The 22,152-nt window shown below is 42.5% G+C and overlaps 1 protein-coding gene across 4 annotated transcripts in view; it reads left to right on the top strand.

Moving 5' to 3' along the window:
- The window catches only part of ADAM8 (ADAM metallopeptidase domain 8), a 230,967-nt gene that overhangs the window by 179,592 nt on the left and 29,223 nt on the right, over positions 1–22,152 (top strand). For all 4 annotated transcript variants that reach the window (XM_069240829.1, XM_069240830.1, XM_069240827.1 and 1 more), the window contains exons 19-21: positions 759–873; positions 13,968–14,142; positions 18,185–18,247. In XM_069240829.1, coding sequence (XP_069096930.1) covers positions 759–873; positions 13,968–14,142; positions 18,185–18,247 — 353 coding nt within the window. The remainder of the gene's footprint in view (positions 1–758; positions 874–13,967; positions 14,143–18,184; positions 18,248–22,152) is intronic.

The raw sequence follows: 22,152 nt of genomic DNA on the forward strand, positions 1-22,152 counted from the left end.
TTTTAGTATGAACTGGTTAAACTTAGAAAACGAAACTTCTCCCCCAGGTTTTCTGCAGGGACGAGGCCTGACCAACCAATCAGTTTTTGTTGACAAGGAGTTTGAACGATATCCAGAGTTAGTTAAGTGACGCTTGACGAGACACTTTATGTGGCCAGTTGGTAAACAATGACATTGTTGTATTTTTAAGACGACCTAAGATGGCAGCATCTGAGTAAGAAAGACCTTGTTATGATGATAGCAAGTGATGTTGGGCTGAGATCAGCACCCTCAGTGATGGGCTAGCCTTACTTTAAAATTAGCGTTGCGGAGATGCACTCCACTTGTGATGTGAATTTTGAGTGATATAAATAATTTTAAGGACTTAGTTTTGGAGTTAAATAAACAGCAAATTCTGTAAAACATGTATACCAGCTATTTACTGCAGAATGTACACTGATTTATTAATTTTGTGAAAATGCCTCAGGGTTGACAACACAGTAGCTACATTAAACTGACCAAGGCAATCTCAGCATGTGCTATGGTTCTGGTGACAGGACTCTGAGGCAGACATGCGGATCAAGACTCCAACTTCTGTGAGAGAAATAGTGACATCCACTAGTCCGACGTTAGTCCTACAAATTTGTAGCCTGATTTTGGAAGAAGAAGGAGGGATGTAGGGCACTGAACTCAGTGATGCAATGTACTTAAATGGTGTATTCATTATCCATGCAGGCCTATTTGTCACCTTTTTTGCTCCCTCGCCTCTCTTCTGATAGGAAGTGCAGCGCTCACAGTGGTCGCAGTGCTGGCGTCCCTCATTCTCTTAGCCATTATTATCATCGGTGGAGTGGGGTACTATAAATGGAGCCAGAAGAAGACCTCTTCAAAAAGGTAGGAAATGACCAATTGTGCAATGTGCTTCCGGGTCATTATCTGATATTGCGCTTGAAGTGTCACACTATTGTCACTCAAAAAAGTAGAACATTTTTCAAATAAATATACACATGTATTCCAGTAATAAATTCCTGATTGTGCTAGGGCAGCGATACCGACAAAACCTTTTGGTCTTCATTGCTGAATAAAATGTACCTGAAGTAATTAAAAAGGGGATGGTTTCTCACTTCCTCCTCTCCAGAAATAAAAGGTGGAGGCAGCTCTTACGTCATTGAATTTCACCAGAGGCATTGCTACAATAAGATCACAGCCTGAGGCTAGCAAAGAGGGCTTAAGAGTGGGAAAAGAGGGATCAAGAGAGTAGGTGGATTAAAGCAGGTCCTTACAAAGCCCATGCAAAATTTCAATTGTAAAACTTGTGTTACGCAACATTCAAGAAATTTTGTATTATGCAATTTCACATCATTTGTATACCTCACCTGCAACGGCTCATGCGCTGTATGCGCTCTCATTGCTTAAGATATTGCATACATAAGGGGCTTGAAGGCCACCCATTGCTTAACATTTGTTGGCTTTGTTGTCACTGTTATTTGCTGCCTTCTAATTGGCCAGCTCATGGTGGCTTTTCTTCCTATTCTTTCGACTGGAGAATAGACCAAGTATTAATTGCTTCAGCCTGATTGCTGATCATGCTGTGATTGTGGCACTGTTTTTTTTTTTTCTCCTTCCCGGTCGTACTTGTTGAAACTCTTGCCATTTGAATCTATGGGGCAGATTTAGGAGCCCCTTGTGCCACTTTAGTGCCGCCTTAGCGTAATTTTTGGTCGCTTAAGCGGCATTTTCCCTGCACCATATTTACAAAGCGGTGCATGCATTGCGCCACTTTGTAACCCTTTCCACCTCATTATGCGTGCGCCATGCATAATGTATGCAAAGAGGGCGTTCTGGCACAAGGTGCATTGGATGTAGCACCACTTTTCTTAAACTTGTCTCTATGATGCTGCACACACTTCAAAGAAGCCTTTTCCTCCTTTGAAATTAATGTTTATTGTGGCAACAGATGTTATGTCCTTTTATAGTGACAACAGATGACATCTACTTCCAAATGTATTTTCACTAAGACATGAATGCAGTTGCTTTCTTTATATGATAGGATTTTTGGCCAAATGCCCAATATATTTTTCTTTTTCACCCATGGGGAGATAAACTGATTTGCTCAGCGGTGTTGTGCTGAGACCTAAGAAGCATTGGCAATGCCGACAAGTCTCGCTTTTGAGAATATGGGTTCTGCCATTGTCTTTTGTTCATGCTGTATAACATAGGCATTGCCAACTTACTTTGGCAATGATTTGTAGCCATGCTGTATAGCAGAGTGGCTGCTGTGTAGCATGGCTAAAAATAATATTAAACAAGCATTTGCAATGCAATGGGTCTCACATTTGCTCGACTTAGAGCTATTAGCGTTGTAAAGTCCTAACCGGACTTTTATTGTCATATAAAATGAAAATAAAAAGTTATACAGTTTTACTAAAGCGAGTTGATTTAAAGCGCCACACCATAAGTGTGAAGGAGCACACAAAATGAAACAGAAGTTCGCTTGCAGTCAAACCTATCGGCAACTGTGCAGCAAGATCGCACTGCGTAGGAAATAAAAAGAAAAAGTAGTCCAGAAACCATGCTGAAAACATGGAGCCTTGTATGTTTTCAGTAGTTGGCTGGTGCGCTCGAGGAGGGCTAAACACTGGAAACACATAACATGACGTATGATGCCTTTCACAAATAAAATGAAGCGATTTTTAAAAGGCACGCCCACAAACCAATGAAACTGATGGGCTGGCGGCAGTGGGTGTGGTTACAAGCCCACAGAGAGATTACAGGCTGGAGCGCTTGCCCGCTCAACCCTAAAAAGGACTATAATACATTCAGTGCTAATGCACTTTAAATATAAAAAAATGCATTAGCCCTGGATGAATCACAGCGCTCTTTAAAATTAGTTTTAACCACACTGCAAAGCATTCGTGCTGCCGTACAGCATGGCTACAAAATATTGCCAAAGCCAATAGCTGTCATAAGTGAGAACTTGTAGCTTTGCAAATGCTTGTTTTTCTTGTTGGAGACTGCTTTGAGCAGAAAATATCTTTTGAAGAGACCTTTTCTGCTTGAATCAGTCTCCTGCCCGTACCTCACGTGGCTTTTTAACACGAGGCATGGCTTCTTGTGAAAATTTTATGCAAAATACTGACACACCACATTTCTTACTAATTGCGTAATTCCATTAATTTCCCTTTTAAAAAAAAAAAAAAGAATCCCACATACTCAGTGTGGTATGATTACAAGAGTGGTTCAGTGCAATTAAAGAAGCAATATAATTAATTACTCTGCAGCAGTGAGACGTTCTACAGATGGAGCACAGGTGTTCCCACATATCCACCCATGCCTTCTGACACATTCCCAGATTTACCAATGCTGGTAGAGCTGGGAATGCACTACAAATGTATGACTCCCCACTAGAGGCGCAACGAGCAAGGAGAAATATATTTATTTCTCCTTGTTGTTTCCTCTTTCTAAGTGTGCATAATTGTGCAGCACACGTAGAATGAAGAAAATGCCTCTGAGGATTGTTTTGTGCAGAAAGTTGCTCCTTTCCGCACAGACAATCCTGCCTGCTTCACACGCACCCTTGCACCATGGTGCCTGTGCTGATGCTAGGTAGCAGTTCGTGGGCTAGCGCAGGCAGAGAACAGGAATGCTCCGAATAATGTTAAAGATGGAGAATCTGCCCTATCTCTTCCACGCACAACAGCAAGGTGGCTCGCTGTGTTGCATTGCATGAATATTTGTTAAATATGCCCCATGGATGTGTAGTTGCACCCAAAAGCTTACACAGATGGGTAAATGGGCAGTTTCCAAAGGGGTTGGAATATAGCATGCAGAGAGCCAGAATGATGGATAGAATAGAAAATAAGAAAAAGAAGGGGCAATGAGTAGGGAAATGTGAGAAAATCATTGAAGAGTGGAAACACGGAAAAAGAGTCAGTAGGAAAACGGGGGGGAAGAGGAAAAAATAATTTACACTTCAAGAAAGTTTGCGCTTGCGTACCGTGACAGACCCTGACTTACTAAAATATCTTATTGTTACCCCGGAGAACTGCCTCTAAAACCTATGACATTGTAGTTTATATATTTGAAAGTGTGTACACTAAAATATGTGGTTTGGCACTGTTATTTTTATAAATCCCCCAGGAGAGTGGTAGGCTAGGTAACAATGCTTGCCTCTCAAAGCAATGTGGGCCAAGTATGTACTTTTGTTTCTTGGCTGTTTTGGGTTCCAGTCCGTTCCTTTATGGGATGTTGCAGTTTGCACAATCGTTAAAATGTGTGTGCTTGCTCTCTAAGTGAAACCCTAATTATCAGCTTTTCTGCTGTAATATTGAAGTGTTAATGTCAACCTGCACTTATACTGACTCCCCAATAGCCACCACCAATATTGATGTGGAGTTAGAATCGTAAATCTATACTTTCTTCTCTATGCTTATGTTGATATCTTTACAGTCCATATTGTAGAGAAGGTCAAAAATATTGGCCTTGATATTGTGACATACAACCATTAGTTAGGGTAACGTGTATTTAAGAGTGTCGCTGAGAAAATCTCAGGAGTCAGGCCCTTGCTTTAGTTAGTGTGTGTGTGTGTGTGTGTGAGAGAGAGAGAGAGAGAGAGTGTGTGCATGAATAGCCCACTCTGTGAGGACCGGTTCATAGCTTGGGTAAACACTGTCAGTTCAAGACAAACACCATCCTTGTGAGGACCAGTGCGTTATGAGGACTGGTCACTGCAGTGAGTTGAATTAGTTTCGACCAAGTGTATCAAAAAACTAAGAGTGCAGTTATAATTGCCTCAGTCCGCTTTAGAACTTTCCCTACTATTAAAGCTCGTGTGGAGTTAGAATAGTAAATACACACTTCATTCCGGTCAATGGCCGGTCCTCATAATTATAGGTATGTCATTAGGGGGAGGGGTGTGTGTGTGTGAGAGAGAGAGAGAGAGAGAGAGAGAGAGAGAGAGAGAGAGAGAGAGAGAGAGAGAGAGAGAGAGATTAGGAAAGTCAAAGCAACATCTCCTGCCCAACACAAAGACATTTAACAATTTCACAAAATATAATTTTGAGCGAGTTGTGGTTGCAACAAGAGCTTTGCAATGGGTATTTGTGGAACGATAAATGAGGTGAGATAACAGGAAATTCATTGTTTCTGACTTCATGACTACACCTTGCTATTCAATTACAAGCACCCCTTTTTTGGTTTATGACATGTTGGGTCAGTGCAGGTGTCATTCAGGGCCTTCATTATGAGTTGGCCATATTTCCATTTAACAACCGAAATCAAATTTGGTGGTAATTCTACCCCCCATATCCATTGCAGATGGATCTTCGACCGAAAATGATCTGGAATTTGGAAAAGACATGAGGGAATCAGTTCAGTAATACTGGTTTCTACATGTCATTTCCCATGCTGTATGGAGTTATTAGAGGCCTAGCTTGTAATCCCTTAGTAATTCTAGGACCAAGTATTACCAATGCTTCTGACATCCGCAATTCCAGGTTCCTATTACCTCACAAAATGAAGGGTCAAATTACAATGAGGGACTATTGAACTTTAGGGGAGGGGGTAATTATAGAGAATGCAGTGAAACAAGAGTGTAACCTTCGTGGAAGGGCATCATCCCTTTGTATGCAGATATGGACTGACCTGTAGGAAAATTAGGAGACTTTCTATAGGCCGGTGTCTGTGGCAAAGGCAGTTTGATGCTAGATAACTCTGGCCTTATAAAGGGGAGCCTGACAGGTGGACAATTGCCACATGAGAGCTTGACATGCGACTCACTCTGCTGTAGCCCTGCTGTCCTTTGAGAATGAGCCTGGCATGTGAATGAGTCTGATGCAGTACTGTTGACCTTTGAAAGGTAGTCCGATATGGCTGCCTACCCTCTTCTAATTTCCCAACACGGCAGCATTGTGACTATAGCAGGATTTGGGGTGCTGGGGATAAAACAAGAGAAAATACGAGTTGTGATGCTCATCTGAACTGGTGGGAACTAGTCTAACTCTAGTGAGGTAGAAATCAGCCAATACATATTTAAGAATAGGGACGATGGTTGATGCCCTCAATGGAGTTGTGCAGTGTTGCCCACCCTAGTCTTCAAAAACATGTGAGAAATGTGTGCTCCTCCGGGCCCAGACACTATGGAGCAAGGGAGGTAGAGTATGGACCACGGATACAATATACAGAAGAGAGCTGGGAGTAATACTGGCAATATATTATACCTGTATTTTTTACTGTGTGCAATGTGTGTCTTAGAAGCACTTCCCACCACTGACCATAAAGAAATACCCCTACATCCCCTGCACGTGATCGAAAAAATATTACAGCAGGCAAAAGCATTTCCAAAGCGGGGCTAAGTGGGCTCAGGTCCACCTTTCAGTACTCTCCTACCCAAATAATTAAGTCTGCTTGCACAGGGTTGGAGTCTTGAGTGCATTTGACAGTGTCTTGGAGACCAAGCTCAGGGGTGGGTCCCTGTGTGCAGTAGACATAGTACTGGGAGACTGGGCACAGCGGTGGGGCCCTGAGAGCTGGAAGGCCAGGCAAAATTTGTAGGGCTTTAGACCCTTGCACTTGACAAAATCCGAAAGACCCCTGGGGCAAATGAGGTACAGTTCAAACCACAGGAGAGATCCTGAGGTCCCCACTGTGACACTTTGGTCCAAGAACCAAAAAAATAAAGGCCGCATAGAGGTTACTGTTAATAGTAAGGCAGCCTGGACCACATTTGGGGAGACATGGCAGCTCCGAGGATAGTAGGATTGAAAATGGGACTCTGACAGTGGGTGGAAGTCAAAGAACAAAAGCAATGTAGTGCAATAATCTTAAAAGCAGGCCACCTCCAAACAATATTCTGTGAAAAGTACAACAGTTCTGCTCTCTCCAAGACTGGATGGCTTGACATGCCGTTGGTAAGAAGGGCAAGCGGTTACATTTGGTTCTCCTTGTTGAAGCAGTAGAATATTTGAAAGTTCTGTGGTCTCTGATGAACTGCATTGGATGCAGTAAGTGACTAAATCCTCCCAAATCCTTTACTGTTTGTGTCCTCAGTCCACCTCAGAGCACCTCAGTAAATGGCTGGTGGGACACTCACAGGGTCAGTGGCAGTTTAGCACATGCTGCACTTCTGCCATCTGCACTCTCAAATGACACAGGAACTGGAGGTGGAAATCCATTTTCGAGTGCTTTTTCCTCTGTTTTTGCTGTGCCCTTCAGTTCCAGGATGAGCTAGCTTCCTGCAGAGATGAGGCTTCTGACTTGGAACTGCTGACTCTTCATGTTCCCGTGCCCTTAGAGAGATGGTTATGATTCAAAACCCAATAGCCACTGTCAGCAAATTTGGGCAGTCAAGTTCTGATTTACCGACAGTCGCCTTCACCCTCACCCCCACCGCTGTGAAGTTTGTGAAACATTGCTCACCCTAAGTTCATGACATTGACAAATATCTTTTGTATGAAATGCTATTGCAAATATGTTTATGTTCTAGACTTGCATATCTTTGTATATATGCACAATTAAGCCAAGTGAAAGAACCTCGTGAAGTGCAAATGTTGAGCACTTTAACCGCCACTGTCAGATAAATTACACCATCTGGAAACTTCTGCTTGCATGCATCTCGTCAGAGGAGACAGGCATAATTTAAAAAAAAGCTTTATGCACATATCCAAAGGACCTAGTTTCCTACAATGCACAGGCCATTACAGGCCTCTGTGTAACTATCCTACTTCACTGTCCTCCTGCAGCCAGTTTGGTAATGATTGCATTTTGCGGGAATTTAAAGGGGCTCTTTCTTGTCACTAAAATATGGTCCAAGCTAACTTGCTGGCACTCAATTGGTTGAAATAGAAATTCAGATTTTAGATTACTGGCCACATAGGGGCATATTTATGAACAAATCATGCAGTGCACTGCATGACAGGAACAGGGAAAGACTGTGTCGTATTTAACATAATACAGTGTATTCCTGTCTTTTCTCTGAGCTGGCTAACACGGTGCTGCTTAGTGCCAAAACAGGCGCCCTTGTATCATGGTGCAAGGGTGCCTAAGCAGGTTTGTTTTTCTGCACAAAAAAATCATCTGAGGCATTTTCCTCTTTCTATGTACGCTGCAGAATGCATAGAAAAAGGAAGTAACAAGGAGAAATAAAGCTATTTCTCCTCGTTACACCTCATCTGGGGAGGCGTAGCATTTTCCCAGGTCTACCAGTAATTATAAATATGGGAATGCACCAAAATCTGTGGGTGGATGCGTGAGAATGCCCACGCTCAACCCATGAAACGCCTTCCCAGGGGAGAGTAACGCAAGGGAGAGATTTGCACTGCTTTGCGTTACTCTAGAATTATCAGGTCAACCAGGTGGCCTTGCATGGCTTGTTAAATCTAACTTAACAGTTGTGCCACTGTTGTGCTCAGTTGCATGGCGCAGGAGCAACACAACTCTTCAATAAATATGGCCTTAAATTACTAGCACAGACTCAAACATACTGGTATAATTAACAATGGTAATCCAGAACGGGGTTTCGTACTTACCTGTAAAAGGGAGATGTATGGGAATCAATGGAAAAAGAAAGCTAAGAAAGCACATTGGAGGAAAACCAAAGCATGGATAATCAATTTTAGGGAAATACAATTTTAAGGAAATAAAACACATCTAAAATTAAAGAAACCATTTTAATGGAAAGATACTTTAATCAAATAATCCAGAATTACATTAAACTTGGTTGGAGTTTAAGGGTAGTGAAGGGTGTTTGGTTTCATGGATCATGTGGGGCATTTAGGAGTGAGGGGTAGGTGGAACTCAAAGGTAGAAAGGGGCTTTTTTAGGGTCCAGGGATAGGTGAAGGTTCATAAATGGGTGGTGTTTAGCAGCAGTGACGGTTTTTAGGGTCTACGAATTAGTGAAATTTAGGGGTGGTGAGAATCTTTCAGGGTTTAGAAATGGGAGGATTTTAGATGTGTTAGGGTTTAAGGATGTGTGCAGTTTATAGGCAGAAATAGTTTTAGGGTTCAGAAGTGGGTAGAGTTTATTGTGATGAGGAGTTTTACGCATTTAGGGATCGGTAGAGTTTGTAAGTAGTAGGGGCCTTTAGGATTCAGGGATGGGTACAAGGTTCAGGGATCACTGTCGTTTAGGCCTAGTGAGGGTTTCTTTAGGGTTCCAGGATGGGTGGAGTTTATGGGTCAGGGATGAGGGGAGTTTAGGTCTCTTGAGGGATTTTTATGGGGTAGACATGCATGGATGGTGTTCAGAGGGTGTGGGGGGGATCGGGATAGATGGTGATAAGTGGTGGTGAAGGTTCACCAAATGAAAAGCATCTGCAGTAATTGACATTGTGACAGATATAAACCTGAAGTAATATACTCTCAAATAAAGCATTGATTTAAATACCTGAAATTCTGAATGTAAAACTTGAAATCACTTCATCAAAACCTTAGAAATAAGCATGGAATATCAAATTTGTAAAAAAAAAAAAAGAAGCCCATTCTACGAATAAGTTTCTCTGAAATGGCAAATACAATTCTGCCTGCAAATTTCCATTAAACAGTTTAGGCGAAATAGTTTCTCAATAATGGTATTCCATGAAATAATTTTTGTATGAAATCACATATAATAACTTTTCAGGTTATGGCTGTGGATGCACATTCCGTTTATTTAGTGTATTTTTGTGTCATACTGTTTGAGTCTCTACCTAACACCACTTAGAGAAAAACATTGACTGCTCAGCTTCACTATGGCAGGAGAGGCAGGTGCCCAAAAAGAGTAGCTTGACTCGCCAATTGTAGCCCAGTGGTATTGACGGCCGTAAGCACAAGCAGCAAATGGCAGTATCCACTTAACTAAGGTTATTTGCTTGTCACAGAAAAGTCAGACTGGAAATCACTAGTCATTTCAATACTAGTGAAGACTGCATCACTCTGTAAATTAAAATAGTAAACACGAGTGTGATTTTCGGCGTCTTACATAATAGTTCGGATTGGAACATATCCCCAAATGTGACTTATTACTCAGATATTAGTCCAGGCTGTGACTTTCCTCTTACTAACAACGAATTCACCCTGTAACGCATTGACCAGTATACTAGTCAATTCTGCAGCTTACCAAATACTTAATTTATGTTTTTTGTCACATAGGAAAGTTATAATCGAGACTGGAAGTTAGTGGCAACTAAAATAACAGTTCGTTAATAATAGTAGCTGCTAGTTGGCATTTCAGCTGCTCAGAAGGAGAGACCTCTGGTAGAAATGCTCTTGAGTAAGCCTTTATGCGTGAGAGTAAATACAAATAATAATATTAATAATAAAAATAATAATAATCACTGTCATAATAATAATCACATCATCAAAATAGTCAATGATTATTAACATGATTATTGGCATTATTATTGTTATTATTGTTATTACCAGTAGCAATAATAATAATAATAATCGTAATAATAACAATAATAGCAATAGCAACAACAAATAATAATATTAATAATAATAATATTACAATAATAGCAACACTTATAATAATAATAATGATAACAACAACAAAACTAACAATAAGAATAACACTAATAATTACAATAATAACCACAATAATTATGATAATATTAATAATAGTAATAATAATAATAATGATAATAACAGCACAAGAACAAAAAAAGCGATAGTAGCAATAATGTAATTTGTTCCTGTTACCCTACTCAGTTGGGCTAATTTTGTAGAACATAGAAGGTTCACACATTGCAGTATTCGATTCAGAGGTGAAAAATATTATGCTACCGGAAATGGTGGCTCAGCTGACCTAAGTTAGAGTGGCAGGACTGCCACTATTTTCAACAGTGCCATTTAAACTCCCCGGTATTTTAGGTCTGCAATAGGGAAGCCCTTTCGTTTTTAATATAAATATATCTACTTATTTACACGCAGGGACTTTCAGTCAGTCCTCCCTCCATTGTTCTAATTTAGTGTAATTTACATTTTGCTTTTGTCCATCACAGTATGCAGCGTGGGACACAAAGTCAGCACACTACAGCTATTGACGTATGTGACTGTCACTGATGGACGAGCACTCCTGTACAGAGGGCACCTACACACATTAAGTAGTCCTCTTTAGTAAGAGGATCGACAGGTGCAAGGAATGCTTACACATTGAAAAATATTTATTGTTGACAACGCTGCTTATACTTGGACACGGGACCACCAACTCTGCTTTCGGGCCAATTGTGTGTCACGTGACTTCATACAAAAAACGTTCAGCAACAAAATAAACATTGCCATGCTAAAGGTTAACACATGTTCCCAGTGCTTGTTATTGTGAGTACTAGAAAGTTCTATTGCTTTAGAGGCATATTTCCACCACCTACATTTGTGTTAGCATCCACCCTGTAGGTCTTCCTTGGTCCCACTTCGGAATTTCACAATTTTAAACACTTGTTACTTGTAACCAGGAGAGGCACATTAGACAAATGAATTAAACATGAAGAGGGAGGAAAGGTGGGCACCAAGGGAATGTGATTACACATTAGACTGGACACCAGCTGATGAAAATGTGCTGTAAGAAAAGGGCTTGAAAGTGAGCTAAGAGGAAGCAAGATGAAAAGGGGAAAACCTGAGCCAATGCAGAAATACACGTCCTAAACAGCTGCTGCTGCGAACTCAGAAAATACATTGGAATTGAAGCACGTGATTTAAAAAAACAGGGACTTAACTGGCCCAGGTAGATGCAGACATGGGTGGTGCTCAACTAGTACAAGAAACTAGTATACTCACCCTGCATATGATGTTTTAGGAATTTGACAACGCGTAACTGGCTTTAGTAGGGGTGGAAGTGGGCACTATGCTGAGGAACAGAAAAAAAAATGACAGAAGCAGGCAATGCCAAACGTGAATATAGCGCCCAGACATAAGGAAATATGATTATGAACAGCCAGTGACCAGACGGCACAGTAGACTCACCGACAGCAGCGGAAGGTCCATCAGTACTCCAATGACACGCAACTCCACTTAGAAACCACAATTTAGCCGAGTATTCGGTATCTCAAAATCTGCCTCTTATTTAGAATTGGATGTCCATTGCCTGCCTAAAGCACAACCCTCCCAAGACAACATTCCTCCTGTCCGCAAACACCAGCAAAAAGTCTTAAATCGAAGCCTGGTTGTCCGCCATCATCCAATGCAGAGTTACTAGGATTCATCCTCCACACTGACCATTCCTTCAAAGAACACATGAACAAGAAAGCTTATTACCAGCTCCTCCTGAAGAAAGTGAAGTCCGCTGATGAAAGTGAACTCTGCCTTACCTGAACTTATTTCATAGCAGTGCAAGGCCTGGTCCTTCACACCTTGTTCTATCACACAAAACAATACATAGATCCCATTAAAAACATGAAAACCAAGATGCTTAACACGCTGCAGCACTTTTCATGAAAGGCCTAGGGAAGTTCAACCACATCACCCAACCCTGAAGAAACTACATTTGTCCCTGCTCTAAGCCAGTTTCATCTTCAGGATCAGCTGCATCAAAGACAAGCACGCCATTAAGCCCTCGTCACCACTTGTAATCCAAGTACCCCTAATACCACACTTGGTGCTTTGCTTGAAGCCAGGACATTGCCAGACTATCAACTAAAACTGCATCAAAGAGACCACCAGAAGGCTAGCATACTAAATCTATGTTCCAGAATCTGGGACAACATAGCAGTCAGTATTGGAACTGCTCCAAAGACCCTGCAGTCTGGCTACCATCCATAAATAACAGGAACCCAGGCTTGATTATTCCTCTTCTTGTAATTAAGCCTAAATCATACCCATCTCGGGCTAATGTACATTGCTCCGCTGCTCTGTAGCTAGGTGTGAACTATACAAGTATCCACACATGCATAGACACATACCTACATACAGGCATACATACATGCTTCATACATACACACAAACATGCAAACATGGGTAAAAAAAACTGCACTTGTCCAACTGGCACAGAAGTCTCAGGAATTTCTAGCTACATGTGCCACTCAGAGACGCATCAAATTTGCTACCTTGCTAGAGACCGAGTAATGGTAGATATAACGGACCATGGATTCGTTCTATATATGTATTATTAGGGTTGCAGATAAAAGTTACAGCGCTGCAATTTAGCAGTGAACGTGTGCAAGAATAATGAAGATTATCGAGCGTTTTACCTAAAAGACAGGGGAAAGCATTACTATTGTCGACAAAACCTCATTTAATTTGTACAATGAATCCAAAATGGCATGTAAGAAGTTGCATTTGTGATTGGCACTATAGAGCTCAGTATGAGCCATCGGCTGCTACCATGGTGATCCAGGGGTTACCAGATGAAGAGTAAATGTAACCAATCTGGGCAGTCAATAATAATCCTGGGTATGCAAAACCAGCTGTGGAGTGGTCTGCTACAAATAAAGATGTTATGGCTCTCCGTAGTGGGTTCATTGGTGGTCTGTTAAAGATGGTACATAGGCACAAACGATTCACATTGCTGTAGACAATAGAATAAATCATGGCTTGATCATAGGCACACTTTATCATTAATAGCTGTTCACTTTTTATACAGATTAGGATATACAGGCAGACAGAAACTCAAATGGACAGAAACATTTATTTACACAATCAAAGCAAACAGATCTATTTAATTTTTGACGTAGGATAAACAGATGTTGTAAAGGAGGGCAGCGACTCATCACCACAAGGCACTAATGCAAGGGAAATCTTGAAGCGAACACAAAATGACAGGATTGTCCAGGGCCAGTGACTGCTGGCATGAAGGTGTAGCCTCAATGTATTTTCATGATAGATCAGTGTAAAGTGAAGCATGGAGAAATGAATGGGAAGGCCAGAGCTTACAGACAGCATCAGTGGCAGTGTGGTGAGCATGCATCCGAGAGCACTGTCTAGACCTAAAATACCAACTGTAGGTGTGATGCAAAAGGGTAATCACTGATAGATGTACCTAACACATACCTGTTCTTTCTCTCTGCATGCTGAAAACAGCTCAGCCTCAGGACTGTCCAACCCTCTGTTCCAAGGTGGAGGCAACAGGATCATAGCCAGGCCAGACAACGGCTACCAGATTATCAGCCGGCCTCGACTGATCGCCACTACCTCCGACCTCCAGGAGACAAAGTCTGTCTCCATCAACATGCTTCCAAGCCGGGGCCCTCCAGAGGTGAATACTGGGGAAGCCAATGCTGTGACTGGGAGGGCTCCTGGTTTTTCTCTCTCGATCGCTCTCTCTCGAGTTCCTGCCTTCTCTATTTGAATAGGCTCGGTCTACTCTCTCTCTTGGTGGGTCACTCCTCCTACTTTTTCTGGGTGGACTTCTGTCTTCCGCATCTCTCACTGTCTGCAGACGCATGCCTTCTTGCTATCCGTGGGTAAAGCCCTGCCTTCAATTTCTCCGTGGGTGAGATCATGCCTTCTCTTTCTGGCTAAGACACTGTCTTGCCTCTCGCTTTGGGTGGCTCCTGCCTTTTCTCTCACTGGATTTGGTCTTTAGAGCCACGTATATGGATTTGCTGATAGGTAATGGAGAAGAATTATAATGGGAATGCTGTACAAGGTTAGCAAATATGGTAAGCAGTACTTGCACATTCAAAAGTTTACAAAAGTGCATGAAGTGGGAAGGTGGGGAGGCCCCAAATAAAGGTTTTTCAGACTTGGCCCTAGCTGAATATCGTTTATGTCTTTGCTAGAGTTTTCCCTCCGGGTTAATTTCATTAACAGAGGAGTTTAAAGGCATGGTCTATCATTATTGAATGTCTGTGTGTTCCCTTCTGGTGCCCTGGGGTGGGTATTGAGGATTTTGTTACATGCAGATAGGGAATTCATAGATCTCAGGAGTAGCTACAGTGTGTACCAGTGTGTGGTCGCCAGCAAAGTAAATGCTCTTGAACTGCCATTCTGAACAGAATGGTTTGGGGTGGTGTGACAGTGAATGGTAACTGACGCCGGAGAGCAGTTAGGAGAGAGAGGTAAAGGTCAGAAAGGTAGGATGTAACAGATCAGTGTAACAGTTCATGGACTGGTTTAAAATCGAAGGTGAATTGGTGAAGTTTACCATCTACCAAGGTGGCTGATTTATTTTAAGTTCCATGTGAGGGCTTCTTAACTAAGCCTTTTCCTCGATTCTGATTGTGCAGGGGCAACACAGGCTCTTGGAGGTCACCTATCCTAATTGGAGACTTCTGAGCTACTCCCGTGCCTGGGCACTATGAACCCTCTATCCATCCCCATAGAACCTCATTCTGTGGGAGCTAAAGTACCAGTGATGGCAACCTCTGACATGCTTGTTTTCTGTCTGGCTGTATCAAAACCTGTTGAAATATAGCCTGAGGCTACAGGAAGGCAATTAATGAGCCCCACGAGGGAACCACTATTGCTGACCTGTGAGAAGAGGTTTATGCAATAGGAAAAGGATCTTCCTGTTGGGGCCTAGTTCTCGATCTACGTATTGTGGTGCGACCCTGTTCATGATGGAACTGCAATTACTAAGTTCTCATGACACTCCCAGGTGAAGGGTAATCTACTGTAACGATATTGTCTACCTAGCTGACCTACTGCACCTGGTGATCAATCAGTGAGACATCTTACCGACTATCTCGGTAATCATCTTAGACAGATGCCTTGCTTAAAAGGGATTCCTTACAAAAGGAGGAAATACCCCAAACAGTTGTTTAACCCTTACAACCCTGTGTCGTACAAGAACCATCAGGAGCAGCCTGCTGAAAAACCTAGAGATGAAGAGGAAGTGAACTACTCAAGAGACAAGACCACTCTCCTGCCTCTGTCAATTCACACCACAGCGATCTAAGTGGGAAGGCAGATGATGAGACTAAGCTGATTAGGGCTGCAAATACCAAGCTGTGAAATTTGGCCTTGGTGTACTTAAGAGGTGAATAGGCCCTTGGACGGTGAAATTACACATTAATGTCCTAGAGGGACACAGGAAGAGCTGAAGAGAGTTATTTGGACCCTCTAAGACTTGGATGATGTATCATACCACTTTTTGATTCTCAGGGCCGATAGAATCCCTTACAAAGATCAGGATCTGGAACATTTGACACACAGGTTGTGGGAGTGATGGAAATGGATCTGAGGAATGCCTTCTCAAAGAAGCTATCAAAGGTGCAAGGAGGTTACTTGGGGCAAGTATTGTAGTTCCTGCTCTGAGCTCTGACACCTTGCAGAAGAAAAGAGTCCTACGCTCCTTGAAAAAAACAACTGAAATTGTTAGGCAATAAGCTATGATTGTGTTCCCCTTAAGGTTAAAAGAAGGGATCATGAACAATGCAGTTTGTTTTCATGGAAGAAATGCTGCTGGGATATTTTTGGAGGGGGCGAGAGAGGAGTCAGGTTGAGGTACACCCTGGGCTAGATCCAGCTTTTGTCATCATTATCTTCATGGTTTTAAAATGGATTAAGGTCTCTATGCTGCTGTTTTGGATTTTTGAGTGGGTCTTTTATGGGTTGGGGTACAAAAGTGGGAGCATAAGTCCATAATTATAACTTTTGCTGTGAGATTCTTTGTTTTCTGTTTTTGCACTACTTCCCTCCAGTCTGTATCTGCAGGACGACTATGATTTTCTACTCAGTGTTTTATATATTGTGTAGATCCAAAATGTAAAAATCCAATATCGTGTATTTTTTTCTTTTACATAAAGTGTTGCTATTAGGCCTGTTGTTCCCCATTTGTGTTTTTCTTACATATGTTTCCAATCAATAAATGATTTTGAACACTAAAGTTGAGGGTTGTGAATTTGAAGAGTGCACTGTCGCGAGCAGAATCATTGTGTCTTGGAGGATGGCAGCAGGTCTAGGATGGGGTGAAGATAGTACACATGGCAAAGTGGGTAACTTTGTTGAGATGGATGGAGCACTGTGGAAGATCAACTGGGAGGCTATCAGAGAAGTTGTCTGTTCAGTAGGTGATTATTAGTCTTTGGCCGAGTTGAAGCAGCATATTTTTTGAATAAGAGGTGGTGGAAGCACGTGCTTGTAGCAAAGTAAGTAAGCAAAGGGGATGATTGTATGAGTCTGTCATATTAAAGTCTGAATTTCCAAGTCAAGATGATGCAGGTGACTTGCTGAAAGAAGCTGGCGAAGGGTATGGTGGTTTGCATTGTAAAATATCTGTGTTTCTGTGGAACTGAGCATGAGGGAGAAGATGTTAGTCATTCTTTGACTGATGCTGGGACCTGAAGGTGGAGAGTGAAAGAGGAAAAAGAGAAAAGGATTTGATTATTCTCTGTAAATGTAGGTGATAACAGACCCAGAATAAAGAGCTGCCAGCCAGGAAGGTTACATATTGAGATAAGATGTAGGGACAGAGTTCTGGAAGATCCCTACACCACGTATGGGCGGTGCGGACTTTGCTGAGTGTTTGGTGGCTTAAAAGGATAACCTAGAGAAGTAGAAGATGAATAGGTGAGTGCTGATCTGACAAATCTTAGGGAAAGTAAAGTGTTTGATAGTATAGTACATTGATAGACTGCACCGATGGCTGCAGAGATAAACAGGAAAATCAAGAAGGAAAGGAATAAGAATGGATGACAGGCTTTGGGGGTGAGCAGGAATGAGGAAGTTGGAGACCTCGGTGGGGGCTGAGTCGACAGATGAGTGGAATCAACAGAAACCTGGCTGGGGAGGGCTGAGAAAACTGTGGATGTATAGGCAGTGGGTGAGTCCCTTGAAAACAAGTAGCTGCAAGGTTTTGGTGAAGAAGACGAGGGCAAAGGTGGCCAGTCGCTGGATGATATTGCTTGGCCTGCTGGTTTGTCTTATGCCTTATGGCTTGATTGGTGGGCTCCGCCATTTCTCGTAGTGGATGGGAACCTACCTTATCTTTCTTTGGGTGAATCCTGCCTTATCTCTATTTGTATGAGCTTTCCTGGGTGGGCTTCTGCCTTATCTGTCTCTGTGTGGCTTCTAACAAACCTTTTAATGGGAGACACCTACATTGTCTCTCTATGGATAAGCTCTTACTCTGCATGTAATAGCAGGAAAGATAATTAAAATATAGCTTGTATATTTTGCAGGGGACTATTGTAAGCGGGCACTATGTTTGTATTTTGGAGCTATACTAATATAGTGACTTGATATTATAACAGATTGATACACTTGTCAGCACATCTCTTTGCACATCATGATTCCTCTTTAATATGTGTATCATTGCACAAAGACAGACTGTTTCTTTTGGTGTCTCTGAATAGCCTCCACGCGCTGCGTCTCCAGCACACCAGCGATCTCCTGTGGTTACTGCCAAGTATGCACAGGTAGGAGGACATTTTGTTTGAAGAATATTTTGACTCTTCCTGTTTGCATACTGCTGGCTCACTCTTTCTAGGGTGGGGGCGAGTGAAGCGTAATGGACAGGGGCGGCTGTACAAAAGATGATGCCCTTTTAAAAGATGATCAGGTCTGGGGTTTTTCTTTGAAGACTCTGTCTTGAAAAATGCATAGCTGCCAAGTTTTCAGGTTGCTTTTGTGCGCCATTTCCATATTAATTTCACTTGTGACAATCTGAATGACAGTTTATAACGAATAACAAAAATATGGAGTTCAGGGACTGGGATGCATTTCAGACATGATTCTGTTTTGTGTGGTTTAAGAGTATAAACATTTATACAATGTCACAAACTGACTTCGTGTTTTTTACAATGTTATCACTATAGAAACGTTGCCATGGGGACAGATAAAAGCGAGAGACCCAACCACTTCTGACAGCTGTACATATACCAAAGCACAGCATTCTTAGAAGGAGGTGACATATATTTGCTCCCACCTATGGTACTGTCCTTCTGATGGACAGCTGAGTGAAAGTTTGGCAGTGGCCTGTATGTTGCAGGGTTGTTAGGTCATTATTGCCCAATCAAATTGCTGCTAAGTGGGCAATATTACATGTGGCACTCACAGTGAGTACTACATTTTAGCACATGTTAGGGTATTCAGATACTGTTTAAGCCCAGTCACAGAATATGAATATTCCACCTACAAGTCCCAGAATGCAAAGTGCTCTTGGCTTAAACGGCAGGGCTGGCCAAGGTGTCAATCACGCATGAAACTAAATAAATCACTTGACATGTTTAGTACTTAAAGGTTGGGTTAATCCCACTGCTACCCTAATACCCTGTGCAAAGGGATAATTTTAGATTGGACTGTTGCACCCACTCCAAAATAAACCAGCACAGAATCCAGAGCTCTCTAGTATGCCATTTTCAGACATAGGATGATACACTCGATGTTTCTTTGTTTACATTCTGCCACTTGTGCCTGTGAATTTATAACAGTATAAACATGGCACCAGATTTTTTTTTTTAAACGCCTGGAATGGATGAGCTGCGCAAGCATGGAATTTGGAAACTTGTGAGCTCTTTTAAGAGTCAGCTGGAAAGCTGAATAAGTCAACGCTGGACTTTCAGAATATTTATTTTCTCATTTAACCAGTGCTCTCAAGTGACCCTCTGCTTGTAGTATTTAACCTGTAAATAAACAGGAAAGCCTCTGTCGACAGGCTTCCCAGACAAAACAACTGTTCTGAATTGGTGTCAGATCTAACTTCACAAGATTAAACCATCCTTTATATGTGCCTGTTGCTTCAGCATTCTAAAGAGAATGCTGAAATGGGAATGGGCAGGGACACCCATCGATGCTGGCTAGCACAGAGACGTTCAAGAGCCAGCTGCTGCCCTCTGCAATGTAGGAACCACAACTACAACAGTGTCCAACTCCCTCCGCTCAAAAAACTAACTTCATCTGAAAATGGAGCCTGAGTTGCTATCGTCTTGTGACCCTTTGGGCTCCTGAATCACTCCAGGTCGCATCAGGCTCCTTTTCTCAGCTTCTCTGCTGCTAGAGACTTAGACCTAGAGCCAGATTTACAAGGCCCTAGCGCCTCCTTGCGCCACATTAGCGTCATTTATTTTACGCTAATGTGGCTCAACAAGGCAAAAATCGCTGCACCATATTTACAAAGTGGCACAATGCATGCATTGCTCCACGTTGCAACCCCTTGCGCCACATTATGCCTGTGCCAAGCATAATGTATGCAAGGTGCGTGCTGGTGTTAGGAGGCCCGCAAAAATGGCGCATTGAAATCTACAAGAAATAATTGCACCATTTTTTGCATCATTTTTAATGCCTGCTCAAAGCAGGCGTTAAAAGGACGCACCCATTGAAATCAATAGGCCTCCTTGCACTTTGCTCTACTAGCGTTAAAGTTTTTGACGCTAGTGGAGCAAAGCGCCCCACTAGCGTTAAAAATGTTGACGCTATTGGCCTAACGTGCACCATGGTGCTCCTTTTGTAAATATAGCACACCCATGGTGTAAGGTGGCGGTCGAGGGGGCGCAAGAAGTCTGGCGCATCAGTACTGATGCAGCAGATTCTTGTAAATCTGGGCTCTAGTCTGCACGAACTTCAAGGTGCCTGCAAAGGCAGTCCCAGCTGTGCAGTGGCAGGCAACGGCAGAAACATCGTGTCATACTGAATAGAACAGAGAGGTTGAGGGCTCAACCCAGCCACGAGATAAGGCCCTGTAGCCGTAATCATTGGAATCCACCTCTCTTGACATGGACAGCAGCAGCTAATGTGAACACTGTGACAGTCACATGATCTCACATCAGCACTGACAAATAAACGCTTAACACACCAGGCTGCATGTCACATGGCAAATACTTGTTGCTGAGCTCAAATGAACTCTGAATTGCGTGATATTAGTAATGAGTGCGGAAATGCAGACACAAGCGCCTAAGTGAGTTGGTGTAACCCCTCATTAGTGACACTTGGCTGAACTTGTTTTACCGAACAGTGGGGTGGTAAGAATAGCAGCCTGGCTGGGCTCTCTATTGCTTTTATATAGCTGCATGCCTTGGAGGCTGGGTCTGGTTATGAGTGTGTTTCGTGTTCCTTCATAAAAACATGCCTGGAAAGGACAGCCTTGCAGGCAGTCAGATTCATTGTTTCTCTAATTTTTCACATTCAAATATCATTGAGAATTAGTGTAATAGAATTGTTCACCTTTGGCACCCAGCCATTTTTTCTATGGATAGCTTTCAATTGGTTGAATTCTTTTAGGAAATACAGTTTTCCTGCATTCAGTCAGATCGCTTGTAACCCCGGGCTCTTGTTTTGGTTGTTTGAAATGGTGAGCTATTAGGCTGCTTGGAAAATATGTTCTTTCAGTAATTCTGATTGGCCAATATTTCAAACCATACAAAGAGATGCCTGGGGTAGGCCCATTCTGATTGGCTTCTTGCTGCCAATCAGAATAGCTGTTGGTAGTCCGTGCCTCCCAGAACTATATTTTGCAGCCCAGAGGGGCGTCGGTAGGCCAACAAGAGGCAGCTTTGTGTTTTTCGTACAAAATATACTCTAATCTCCAGTTTGCCTGTTGTGTGGATTTCAGCAGTTTTCTAAAACAAATTCTACTCTGCCGATGGACTAAAAAACAAGGCAGATTTTGGCATGTTTACTGTTAGTAAGCATTTTGGCCCACCCATCGTGTCTGGAGCCCAGATTCCCTCTATCTGTCTAAAAGCATACCAGGATGAGTCATTCTGAGGATTCATCCTCTATCTCTTTATATCTGTATGCAGTTATGACTCAGAGAAGCAAGCTGGAAGTTGGATTCCCTGTATCTGGTGGCTAGCCTGGGTGGGACGTCTGATATGTCACTAGATCACTGTATGTGCATGGTGTCATGTCTGGAAGTGACAGGTTGATGGTTGGGCCTTTGTTTTGTATACTTAGATACATTCATGACTCAAAGAATTATGGGGTTGCAACCTGCATTCCTCAAATCTGTTGGTAGCAGGCCAGGGACACAAGAATGTTGGCCACCGAATTGCCTGTAACAGTTGGCAACTGTGGCAACACCTGTGGGAGAATGGAGGCTGAGAATTGAACTTCCAGCTCCTTGCCCAGCCTCCTTCTGTACGGTTTACTGCCTGTGACGGGCAGGGTGGCTGAATTCAATTCTTTCAATTCGCACCAGAGTCTAGGAAGAGCAATGTGGTAGGGCCTCGGATTCTGTGTTGTCTCCTATCACCCCGTCTTTGAAAGACAAACTGGTAAGACCCTGGATTCCTTATATGCATGTTGGACATATGAGGGAGAAACTAGTGGATTGCACCATGAATACCCTACATTTGCCCAGTAGCATGGCTGAGAAGGTCATTTT

The sequence above is a fragment of the Pleurodeles waltl genome, chromosome 6 (assembly GCF_031143425.1).
Source record: "Pleurodeles waltl isolate 20211129_DDA chromosome 6, aPleWal1.hap1.20221129, whole genome shotgun sequence".
NCBI classification, from domain to species: Eukaryota; Metazoa; Chordata; class Amphibia; order Caudata; family Salamandridae; genus Pleurodeles; species Pleurodeles waltl.